Below are 13,537 nucleotides of genomic sequence, written 5' to 3'. Positions count from 1 at the left end.
TTGGGTTTATTTAAGTGTGATCCACATTGAATATGCGAGAAGAAGGAGTGAAAAATTTTAGAAGTAGAAATGATTAATGAAGGTAATACCTTAAGGTTTTGGTTCAAAAACCTAGACTTATGACTCTCCACTCTTCTCATTCATCGATAACAATGGAACTCCCTAGTAGTAAAAGACTGTACGGTTGCAGTCTGATTCAATAAAATAAAACTTCTTAGGGTAAGTGTTAAGTTTATTCAAGTGCATCCTACATTGGATACACGGGAGGAGTGGAAGTCTCACTTGTGACTCTCCACTCTTTTCATACTCCGATAACAATGGAACTCCTTAGTGATTGGAGGTTCCATGGCCGCAGTGTGATTCAATATGCGGTATCAGAGCGTCGTTTCTGAATTTTATAATTCTGCATAAATAGTGTCTTTCCAACTTTTGTAGGAACCCTAAATTTAATTTGGGGATTTTATGTTATGAAATTTGCGAATTTTTTTAATTGATTGTCTTTGCACCATTATTATATTTGGTGAATCAATTTTTCTTTTGAAGTAACGATTAATTCAATTTTATGTTATTTTTTATTAAAGAAAAATTAACAAAAAATATTATATTTTGCACTTCACAATATCTAATATGTGATATCATGGAGCTATGAAGGATTATTGTATATATTTGAATACTTTTCTAAATAAAGAATATATTTGCAGATAATTAATTTCATTAGATTGTCAGATTGTGCATATACATATATGAGATTTTACAGATTGAAATTACTATTTTCGTTGCCATGTTGTTTCTGCACTAATATTTCTTTCCAGTTTCAGTGCATATAATATGGATATAATAATATAATATAATTGTTAAACTCATAGCGTTAACTCGAAATTTTTTAACGAGGTGAATCTAGTCAAATCGATTATATGTAAATTCAGACCTAAATGAACTTACATGAACTTTAAATTTGCATAAACTCCTGAGTTTATGACCAAGTATATGAATTGCATTCTCCAAATAACAAAAACAACATTATTTTACAACCAAACACCCAAATGATGTTTATTCATGAGTTATCATTAAACACCCCTTTTGGTCATTTTAACATTAATGGCGTGGACAACACTTTCCTTTCAGATTAATTTGCTTCAATCTATTCCAAACTTAAGTGCAATTTGAGTTAATGGGAAATTTCCAAATGAAGACCCTTGAGTATGGGTTACAGACTTACAGTCCCAAAACTTAAGACATGGTGTTTACAATATATTTTATCTTTGTGTACACAAATTTAAGCATGTGAGTTTGATATATCTTGGATGATGATGAAGATTGCCTTTTATAGACATGCTATGGTGTTTTATATATGAGATACATATAACCTTTTGAGTTTGGGCTCTTGGATGACAAATTTGAACCTTCACTGAAAAATCCAGCAAACTAGGAATAATTTTGGTTGACAATATGATTTGGTTTAGAAATTGAACATGATAAATTTGCTGAGTAAGACAAGCCTTAAATAACACTAAATGGGCCTTTTTATGTTGTGCTCTTTTAATTGGATGATATCATGCTAACTTGGGTGTGTTTATACAAGATCTTGTTTTTATGAGCAATAAAAGTGATCTCTGGATAATAAGTGGCAAAACATCCTATCTGAGCTATCATTTTTATGGAACATTGGCTAATAGATTAGTCTAATTGTAAGCAAATTTATTTTGAATTTAACATATTATGCAAATTGTCGGATTTTACCTTTTAGAGTGTTTGTATAAGTTAAAATCAGATGTCAAAAAGTCAAGTTTCCGGACAAGAATAACCCAATGCTAGTGTAGAAGCCACGCCACACACGTCTGACAGGATCAGGAAGCCACGCCTAGCGAAATTGAGGAAGGATTTTGGTGTTCTTCTCCTATGAGTGTATTTTCTTTTTTTGTATCTTTTTGTTTAGTTACCATGACATTATGTAACTAAACCCTCTCCTTGTTGAGATTGGATGTTATATGAACTTGATATATATATATTTTGATTCGAATTTATACTTATTTATCATGCTATGATTCTTATGATTTAATTTTATGCTTAATGATTTCATAAGATTGACAACCTATTTGTATGAATTTGTGATTGTGAATGCATGGAGAAATGTTCTTTCTAATTCTAAAAAAATAGCCCATCCTATTGATATAATTGTTAGACATGATTTATATCAACTGTTCACATGTTGCATGTTATTATTATATTTACTAGACATAGAGCTATATAAATAAGCTACTAGTATGACAAAGACATTGATGACTAATACATTTAAAGTATTGCATTAAATCTCAATTTCACAAGAATAGTTGTTAGACATAGAGGTGTGTTTTGTACAACATATTTTTTCATCTTGTGAGTAGAGGTGCTAGGCATAGAACTTTATTCATGAACTACTAAATTGACTAAGACATTATATTTTAGTATCATTGAAGTCTCATTGTCTGTAAAATTGAATCATAGCTTGATGAATGAGTATTGTTGAACCGAGTGTGTATGAATAATGAGTAGTAAAGTCCAACCTCAATATCTTTATTCCAATAGTTAATCCAATTAAACTTAGTTCATTAGCATAATCAAACCAACTACACCCATTTTTAAAACAACTTGGAATATTGTTAGGTGTGAAAATTACCTTAATTCATAAGACTAATCTAACATCTTTTAATTCTAAATACTAACTTTATAACTTAATAATTGGAATTTAATGAATTATTGCACTTATCCTTTGAATTAAGTTTCCATGACATCCAAGAGATTAAATGAGTAAAACATGCAAGGATTGGTGCCAAATGACAAAAAGCAAGACCAAAAGTCGGCTGTCATGCACCCAATGCAGGAATGGCACTCAGCGCAAACCACATTGAGCGTTGAAGGTGCGCCAATGCAGCTTGCCCAAGTGGAGCATCGGGCTAGACGAAGAGGCTGCACTCAATGCACTGCCCCGACATCCAGCGCATGCACAAAATCTCATAATGTTAAAAGGGAATCAAAAAAGAAAAGGAAGGATGTGATCTTTAGTTCTTAACTAATTTTCGGTCAATTTAAAGATGATTTCTATTTTTCTTAGTCCATAGGATAGTATCTGTTAGAAATGAGATGTAAAGGTGAGGGAGTATGAGTGATGAAGTTGATGTAAGTTCATAGAGGAGGTACCACTTCTCCATGAATTGTAATTTTCTGCATACTCCTTCATCTTAGTTTTATATAAAAATACTTAGCTAGATTACTCCCTTGTTGGGATTGATAGTAATATTCACTTGACATAACGTTTGAAATTGATTTATGCATAATTTGAAGTATTGATTTCTATAAATTAATTTGTAGTGTTTAATGCTTATTTTGTGAATGACGATTTGTTAAGTATGATTTTGGAAATAAATTAATGAAGAAATTCTGGTTCAATAGCCTAAAGCATGTAACTCATACTTTTGTATAATGGTAGACGTAGTTTTATGCTTAATTGTCCTATGTATGTTTGTGTTCATATGATTTCTAAACATAGATTCATATATACATCAAATAACACTCAAACTTGTTAGCATATACTATTAGACATAGAGGTATACTTAAGGTTCATTATCTTAATCTTGTTAATTTAGTTGCTAGACATAGAACTATTTTAATAAGGTATTAGTATAGACCAAGATATTGACGACTAATACAATTAAGGTGTTGCACTTAACTCAACATCGCATGCATAGACAACTAGACATAGAGGTATGTTATGTAGGTCATAATTCTTAATCTTTTGTGTAAAGTTACTAGACATAGAGTTTTATTGCATATGTTGCTAAATTGACTAAGGCGTTATCTTTTAGACTTTATTTGGTTGACAAAAGAAAATAAGAAGAGAGAAAGAGACGAGAAAGAAAAATGTGAGAAAGAGAAAGAGGAGAAATAAAGTAGATTTTTGTGATGTTTGGTATAAGAGAAGAATAAAAGAAAATGAATAGAAAGAAATATTTTCTCCTCTTTCTCTTTTGTTTGGTTGAATAGAAAATAAGAAGAGGTTAATAATGTTGTGGTTCAAATTACAAAAATATCCCTAAAATAAAGAAAAGAGTCATAAAAATTTTGTTTTATTATTAATTAAAAATAAATGTTATAATTTTAAATTATAAATTTTATTATAATTTTAATTAATGTTTTCGATTGATATGGTTTGGGACTTAGTTTTAGACACTATTTAAGACAACATATCATTGTCCGGGTAAACTTTCTTTTTCTCTTCTCACTTTCTCCTTATAAGCAGAGAGAAATAAATTTTGTGGGCACACCCACTTTTTTCATCTCTCCCTTCTTTCTCTCCTCTAAACCAAATGAGAGAAATTCCCCATTTCTCTTCAACTTCTCTCTCCATCTTTTCTCTCTTCTCTAACTCTACCCTTCCAAACAAAGGCTTAGCGATATTGTGGTCCATTATTGTGTAAGAGTCATTCTTAAATTATTTATTTGACTAGTTCAAAAGTTATAGAAATAGAATAGGAGATCAATCCCATATCAAAATTCCATCATCTTTATTTTATAGTAATTTTTACGTTTTCCAAACAACGTAAAAACCCTTTTGAAAATAACTTAGGATAGTGATTTGATTTTTGAAAGGCTAGATTTAGAAGTCCATGTGGATAAGAGAATTCCCTTACTCTATACATGTTTGCGACACCGTGTGGTAATTTCAATATCAATTTGTCGGCTAGCGAATATCAATTTTTGGTTGAAAAACTAGTATCAAACAAGTCCTTGTGGATTCAACAATCTTTTATACTTGTTTACGATAATCCGATTTAGTAATTTAATTGACATGTTTACTGGTTAGTATCTCTCACCTTTATTTTAATACTACCGAAATGTAAGATTTCATAGGATAATAATATTTCAATCATCTAGGCCAAGGCACCATGGATTTCTGTAGTAGTAGAAACCTACATGCTTTATAAAGAATTGATGCATAAGGAGGTTGTATTTGGAGCTAATCAGTTGCTATTTGACCCTTTAATTATATAATTTACTTTGAGTGTCTCTTTGTCCTTATGCTACATGCAATGGGGTCCATATCCAAGCTATATAATGCGATTTTCTAAACCCCAACATTTGCGTAGTATATACGTTTGGGTTGCATGTTGGTTTTATTGTGTGTTAAGTGTTTGCATGTTGAGCTATGCCCAGGAAACTCCATTGAAGCTAGTTTCTTCACAAAGGGGTCAATATTGTGGAATGATCAAGGAAATAAGATGTAAAGAATAAACTTGGAAATGATTAGTTCAAAAATATTAAATGGAAGTTGGCACTGGATCCTCAATTAGACTGTAGCATAACTTATGACTTTATATCAAACTCTTAAATATCAATTTCCAATATTGTATATTAGTGGTAGAAAATAAATATTGTTCAAATGGTGATATGGGGGAATGAAATCATAACTTATGTCTTAGAGAATAGATTGGCATAGATCACTATTTATTTGTCCAAGAGGAAGAACTTCAAAGATCTTTGATGAGTTTGTTGAATAATGGAGTTATTATATCCAATAGACCATATAGATGGGTCTGGAGTATAGGAACCTCGTGGTCTTATATGATTAAGGTAATCTACAATATGTTCAACACATATGTTTAAGTATGCTTCTTCAAAAGTAAATTATTTTGCTTGGAAATTTATGAGATATAGAATACTAATTATTGATACACTAATGAGGGCTTGGTTTGTTGTTGACAAGGATGAGACATCTTGCTTTATGTGTTCAAATCATGTTGAGAATATTGTTCACCTCTTTTTAAATTATTTGGTGGTTACAAATGTTTGGGCAATGTGTACTCTTAGCTTGGAATTAATATTGATTTGCCAAGCAACTTTCTGTATCACTTCATAAGTCAAATGGCCTTGGGTATTGTTAGAAAGAGTAGGAAAATTTCGGTTATGTTTTGGCTTATAGTAGTATGGTATGTTTGGATATAACTTCAGTTATATACAATTTATAGATTTGATTCAAATAAGACATTGGAGATGGTTTTGTGGGAAAAAGGATAATAGAATATATGAATTTTTAATTTGGGACAAGAGTCATTGGACATTATTAATGGTTCTGTGTGGTTTTCTCTTGACTCTTTATTTTAATTATCATTTTGTATTGGGTTGATCATCTCTTATCCTTTCTTAATATATTTATTCCCTATAAAAAAAGTGATTAACTTGTTTGTTGAGGATATATTTGGTCCAAAGTGTTAGACATTTTTTTGGAATGCTTTACCTTTGTTAGTTTTGGTAATTTCATTGAAGTTATATTGACTTTGTATTTTCCACAATTAGAAGATAACCATTATGGTTAGTCTTTCATTTCATTATTTTATTCTTTAGTAGGTTTTAAACCCAGGCATCATTTTACACCTAGTTAGTTAAAGTTTATGCTAATGAAGTTTTGGATTGAATTCAATAGAAGTTTGATTTTTTACCCTTGTGGAATTTGGACAACGGTATTTATTTAAGATGGAAATAATCAAGAGTATGATATATGTATTTTTAATATAAAGATTTTTAGCAATTCATTTGTATTACTTTAATTTAAGAGTTAACAATGTAAAAAATACTTATACTATCAGTCCATACATATTTTTCTGAATAATTAATCATTAATTTTTATGTAAATTATGTCTACTGCCCATCTCACTCCTCCATTACCAAAGGATGTCTCGTGATTTCGTTTGATAAATAAACTTTTTATATCTTATTTAAATGGAGGAATAAAATGAGGAATAGCTTTTGGCACTTAGAAATTATTTTAAGAGGGGTGCACATTTAATGTCAAACAATATATGTCACTCAATATGTGTAAGGAGTTGTAATCTACAATATGTTCAACACATAGAGAGTAGATATACAGTTTAGTAAATCTCACATGAAATTTGACCAATAATAAAGAAAGTGTTATTAGATTATATTATTAGCATTACTGATCTCTTAAATGATTAACTACACGTTGAATTAAGAACAAAAGGAAGTTTTGTAAGTTTGGAATTTTAATTAGTTGTTTGTATACATTGTACATATTTATAAAATTGTTCGCTGATAGGAAATTCCTTTGTTTTAGAAAGTAAAAAATATGTATTATACATTTCTTTCTTTCTCATTTTTTGGTAAAATATTAATCTAAATATTGGGTGCGATGTATTAATCCTGTGACTAGTTGCCTTATACAAAGCTATGACAACTGTATACAATTATACATTATCAATAAGTTATCGTATATCACTTTTTGTCATACCCTTAGTTTTAAATCCTTGTCATTTTCATATATCATTTGTTTATTATTTTTCAGAAAAAAAGATTAATAATATTTATAAAGTGCGTGTAAAACAATTGTTAAGAAAAGAGTGATGAAGAAAATCACGATTCAACCCATGAAACAAAAAGTTAAAAATGTATGTTACTTAGTGGCTTCAGTATTTCGGATAAAGCTATGTTTCTTTACATATCCTTTACCTTACATTAATAGAACTAGATCCCAGCTATGCACAAACAATATGAGATACATGTGCATGAAATAAATATAACAAACAATTATAGTACATTGTTTTTGAGACAAAGTCGTTGGTCTAGTGGTGTAAAATTCAGATAGATCTCAAAAAAATCAAAAGATTAAGAGTTTAATTATTAAAAATAACATTTGTTAGAATTAGTTCTTTACCCATAGAATGAATAATATCATTACTAGAATCAGAAAAAAGTTTTTTACCATGCTTGGCCTAGGTGTTGCTCCCTACATATATTTTCCTTTTTTGCTCACCTTTTCTCTCAATAAATACCCTCTTCTATTCTTCTAAAACCACACAAATTTCTTCACAAAATACATATATTTTCTCTCTTTGACTTGTATAGGTCTATTCTATCAATAATGGAGGAGAACAAGCTCAAGAGAAAGATCGATGAGACCCTAACATTGGGTTATGGTAGCATCCCTATGGTTGGTGAAACATCTCCATCCAAGTCTTCAAAATTAATGACTTCAAATGAGTTAGATTCTTCACTGAAATCTGCTGAGCTTTCCAATGATGGAGATTATAAAGAAAATCCATCACTTGATTATGCTTGTAAATATTGTGATAAAAAGTTCACAAGCTCACAAGCACTTGGGGGGCACCAAAATGCTCATAAGCATGAGAGGTTCCTTAGAAAAGAGAAGGAGAAAATCATGTATGGTCATGAATTTGGTGCAAGGTTTTCAACAGTTACATTTCCAAGCATGCGTAACTACTACCAAGGTTCATCTTCAAACCTTGGCCATGGTGTTCAGTTGCACGACCCTATGGCTCAAATGCTTAGCATGCCTTTGCCCCGTTATTCAACCCTTGGCTATGATCATTTCCAAGGGCTAAATTTCTCCAACACACCCCTTTCTGGACACCAATTTGGGAACAATACTAGTTCTTATGGTGGTGGTGCAATTGCACCAAGATTCAACCTTCAAGGTTTGAAACTTTTTGGTGGACTCAATCCAATTTCTCCAACTTCTAACAATTATGTGGCTGCTCTTGAAAATCCTAGTGTGACTCTTGCTGCAATTCAAGCCTTTAATGTGTCTCATGATGCACCTCAAGCCTTAGAAGAGATTGATTTAACTCTCAAGCTTTGATTTTCTTAACTGGGTATTAGGGATATTGTGATTTCCCTAGTTTATTTTTATTATGTGATTGTTGTGCTGCTTTTTATTTCAGATTGTAATTTTATTTTAATTATGGTGTTGTTAGTGAAAGTTGTTCTTCCGCATACAATTTAGGTTTCATTCCCTTGTAACTTATTATTTCTTTGACATTTGCTTATGTGTATGCAAAATAGTGGTCTTGAACGTAATCCTTTTTGTCTCTTTGATGTTGTTGAAGAAATACTCCATACAAGTCTTGTAAATTAAATGATCAATATATGAAGAATAAATAAATTTACTGAAAGTAATCTGCAAAGTGAATGAAGATTTAATTAAGGTACCAGTTGTGTTCCTCCTTTTTGACCAATTCAAAACAAGAAAATCATCCAAAACATTGTTAACTTAGTTGTAGAAATTTTATTGAGTGACAGAATTATTAAAGGAAGAAAATTAATGTTCAACCTCTTAAAAAATGTAACATTCTCAATATAAATATATGACATTTATTCATTTTAAGTGAGATATTTTATTCAAATTCTGATTTACATCCTAATCCTGATCAGATTTATTTCTATATATTTACTCTCTTTTTTCCTTTATAAGAATAAGTAATTAACTGTTTATCATAAATGAAAATTTATATTTCGAATTAAATGATAAATTTTCATGTTATTATATATATTTAATAGTTTCTTTTCATCTTCTAGATTTGGCCATAAACTCAAATTAAAAGCTAAGCTTGTTAAACGTTACGACTTATTCCCTCCTTTCCATATTTGCTTTTATGTTTTATAATTTTTTATTTCAAAACTATTATTGTTTTATAATTTTAATGCTTGACCCAACTTTTTTTCCGATTGTATTGTCATTCAATAGTTATTATATCATTTTTTATTAGTTAATTCTATTTTTTCTTATCTCGAAAATAAATATAGTAAAGTTACAAGATTATTTAATAATTTTTTAATTTATGTATATTATCTTTAAATTACAACTTATATGAAATTGAGTGAGCAACAAAGTATTCTAAATGAATTTTCATTCATTAACAGGTATAATTATAATGCCACGTAAGTATTGCAAAAATGATGACATGTTTAGTATGATAGTTAAAGAAATTAAGTTTGTTTCTAAGTGAAGATTTTTAGCTATATAAAACTAACTTAACTTAAGTTATATATATATATATATATATATATATATATATATATATAATATTCTCATTCTCTGAGTTATAAACTATTTGCCATATTTCAGATTACTACTTGCGACCATATAAATTACTAGCTGTCTTTGAAAGGATGTAAAAGTACATGGAAACCAAATGGTTTCTATTTAACAGCATACCTAAATTGTACATTAAAGTTGATTCCTGGACTAGTTACCTTTCATGTAATTGTTTTTTATAAACTCATATTCAATTGTCTATTTACTCTTGTCCATTAATAGATATTGAATTTATTAAATTAAAGTTAATATATTCCAAATTGATATAAAAAGTTATGGCATTTAAGTTGTTGTTAATCATTAACAGATCGATTACATAGAGAAAATTTGTATATATATCTAATGGAGTAATAATAATATTCATAGACGATAGGACTAATGGTAGAAATAGGTTAGATGAGGCAGCTTCAACAAGTGTGGTCTATTTAAAATATTAAGAGTAAATTATACTAGTACCTTTGAGTTTTGAAATTATACAAATTATTCATAATTTATATATATATTACACTCACTATCCTACATTTATACTATATATAAAGCCAAAACTTGAAATAACTACTACCATGATTCTATTTTCCTATTTTGCCCTTAATATTTTTTATTTATAAAGTAAAATCATATTATACTAGATAACTATAATTAGTACATCTCACTTTAAGTTGTATATTATAATAAATACAAAAATTATAACATGAAGTACATCCAACAAAAACATTCTAATTCGCTAAAATAAAAAATACAAATTTAATATTTAATATCACAAAATAAGAATGTGGGTCAGCAGACACGAAGTGTCTGTCAACACGCTAATAGAAATAAATGTGATTCTTTAAAAAAAATGGTGATAAATGTAATTAAGTTAAACAAAATATGGTATATTGTCAAAACAAGTCCAAATGGTATACAAATTAATACAATTTCATTATTTTTTGTTCATTATAATATAGTATAAGAGTGATTTAAATAATATTTACTTAGAATAATTGATGCACTTTGAACCAAAAATAATGAAAATATATTGACTCGTATATTATTTGGAATTGTCTCCATAATATATCATATTTTGTTTAACCTAATTACACTTATTTTCATTTTTTTTAAAATATCACACTTATTTGTCATGCATGGCTACTTAGTGTAATGTATGTATATAAGTTTAGGTTTTTTGTAGGTGTAAAAAATGGAGGAGTAATTTGTATAATTTCAATGAAATTCAGGATGTTAATCTAATTTACTCAAATATTAAAACATGAGTTTGACTTCTTTATCTATTTAAGTTTTTTTTCAAGCTTACATTTGACTTGTTTAAAAGTAAAAAAAATATTATAATCTAACACATTTAAATAGGTAAATAAACTTCCAAATATGCTAATAGTTTGCATTTAAATAAGTTAAAAGCTCAACCTTAATTGACAAATGTAACACGTGAATGTTGTCAATATCATTATATATATTTTGTATTTATTTCATGTATATATTATATAATATGATAACTTAAATAAATAATAAAATTACATAGGTAATTGAATTTTGGAAAAGCCTATATCTGATTTATTTAGATTAATTAGACTTTTTAAGAAATTTGAGAGTAACATGTTTATAAAAAGGGTATGATCCGTCATACGCTAAGTACTAAACCTTTGTTAGGAGACCTAAACTATTTCTACACTTAAAATTGGACATTAGATTTTCCTAAGTTATTAACAGTGGCTTTATTTTTTACACTACTTTTAATGAAGTTAACTGATATTATTTCTTTCATAGGTAACTCTTGTTCTATATATTTTGTATTTGTTGTTAATTTTATTACATGTATTTTAATTCAATACTCTATACACAATAATAATAATAATAACAATGATATAAAAACCATACCATACTGGCCTGTTCAACCGGTAAACCGGTCCCCTAATCGGTACAGTATAAATGTTGAATCGGCCAAGTATCAAAACCGGTGAACCCGTTGATTTTGACTAAATCGGCTGGTTTATACACATATTTTTTAAAAAAAAACTTGAAAACTTAAAAACACATTACAACATGACCCATCTTTCCAACTCTTCTTCAACACTTCAAGGCACATGCTTCCAATGCATACTTAGATTACACCTTTTGGTTCCTAACATTCGTGTGTAATCTCACTGACATTTGTGTAATGTTAGAGTACTTTGTGAAGATAAGATTTGGTGCAAAAATATAATATCGATATGAGACAACTTGGACTCCTTGATGTTAAATGTTAAAAATCCAAATTTATTTGTTTTGTAGAGTGAGTTATAAACTTGTGTCATTTATTTATATTTTGCAGTTATTAAATGATACTTTTAGAATGATATATGTTTTGTAATTTAGACTTTAAATTTGTTAAAACTTAAAGTTGTTTGTTTATGTGAATTTGAATATGGATTATAAATTATGGTATCTACCTATTTGAAATTTTTTTGTTATAGGTTTATATATATAAATATAAGTAGGTATGTCCGGTTTAACCGGCATGCAGTTTAATTATCGAACCACCAGTTGAACCACTGTACCACTATATCAGTACCATGACCGGTTTAATAACCGGTACTGTTTTAACAACACTTAATAATAATAATAATAATAATAATAATAATAATAATAATAATAATAATAATAATAATAATAATAATAATAATAATAATAATAATAGTAAGATCATATTTCTAATTTAAACAAAATTAAAAATATATATTAAGAAATAATATTTAAAAACATTAATATTCTTCAAATTTCGCCCTAACATTATGCTTCTTAATTATGGACAAATTAAAAAAAGTTTATACTCCTCAATTTTATTGTGATCGGATTCAACCCAATACCGACCAGATTTATGAACAATAATTAGTTTTTATATAAGATGAAGAAAGAAAGGAAATAGAAACAATGACACAGCTTATATAACGAAATGACTAACATTTATGTGAAACGACACAAGGCTTCAAAGATATATGAACTACTAACTAGTTATTGGCCACACGGGTTTAAAATTGTTTTATTACTTACTTAAAAACGTTAAAGTTGAAATATAAAATCAATTTAAATATTATATTATAATATTGTTGATATATGACATGTATGTTCAAACATTAAATAAAATTAGAAACTAATCTCTCATAATTTATATTTAAAGAATGCTATAAATTGACACTTTTTTAATTTGGAAAGGGCATCATAATGTTATATTAAGAGTATTTAATATCATCTATAATATCTTTAAAAGTGTTTCACTAAATTTTTTGTTGACTTACATGTTATATGGACATCCAAGTTCTGCTTCATTTTGAAATAAGAAACCCTAAATTTGTAGCTTTTTTAGAACTAAGTCTTAGTCCTATTAGGTGAAGTCAGTTATATTATATAGATCGAACAAAATCATAATAATTTATTGTAAATATCATCTATTAATAGAACATTTATTTTTAAGTATTTTCTAATCATTTTACCCATGGCTTTTCTTACTCTTTCTTTGCATCTAAATTTCCAAGGATTTTTTATTCATATAATGTATCTTCGTATATGTTCATTCAGACCCCACTAAAAAAATCTTCTTTCCTAAAATTACTATCTGGTCTATAACTTCCAAACCCTCCCAAAATTTCATTTTGTAATGCTCCTCTAAACCCACCT

The 13,537-nt window shown here is 28.3% G+C and overlaps 1 protein-coding gene across 1 annotated transcript; it reads left to right on the top strand.

Moving 5' to 3' along the window:
* LOC109358021 (zinc finger protein 7-like) lies at positions 7,913–8,650 on the top strand. Its single transcript, XM_019602086.1, has one exon. The coding sequence runs from the start codon at positions 7,913–7,915 to the stop codon at positions 8,648–8,650; it is 738 nt and encodes a 245-aa protein (XP_019457631.1).

The sequence above is a fragment of the Lupinus angustifolius genome, chromosome LG10 (genome assembly GCF_001865875.1).
Source record: "Lupinus angustifolius cultivar Tanjil chromosome LG10, LupAngTanjil_v1.0, whole genome shotgun sequence".
Taxonomy (NCBI): domain Eukaryota; kingdom Viridiplantae; phylum Streptophyta; class Magnoliopsida; order Fabales; family Fabaceae; genus Lupinus; species Lupinus angustifolius.
Note: the sequence above shows the minus strand (reverse complement) of the source record. Positions and strands in the feature narration are given on the sequence as shown.

What these genes read in the sequence shown, in the direction of transcription:
- LOC109358021 (XM_019602086.1), top strand. Translation starts at nt 7,913, where the DNA reads ATGGAGGAGAACAAGCTCAAGAGAAAGATCGATGAGACCCTAACATTG.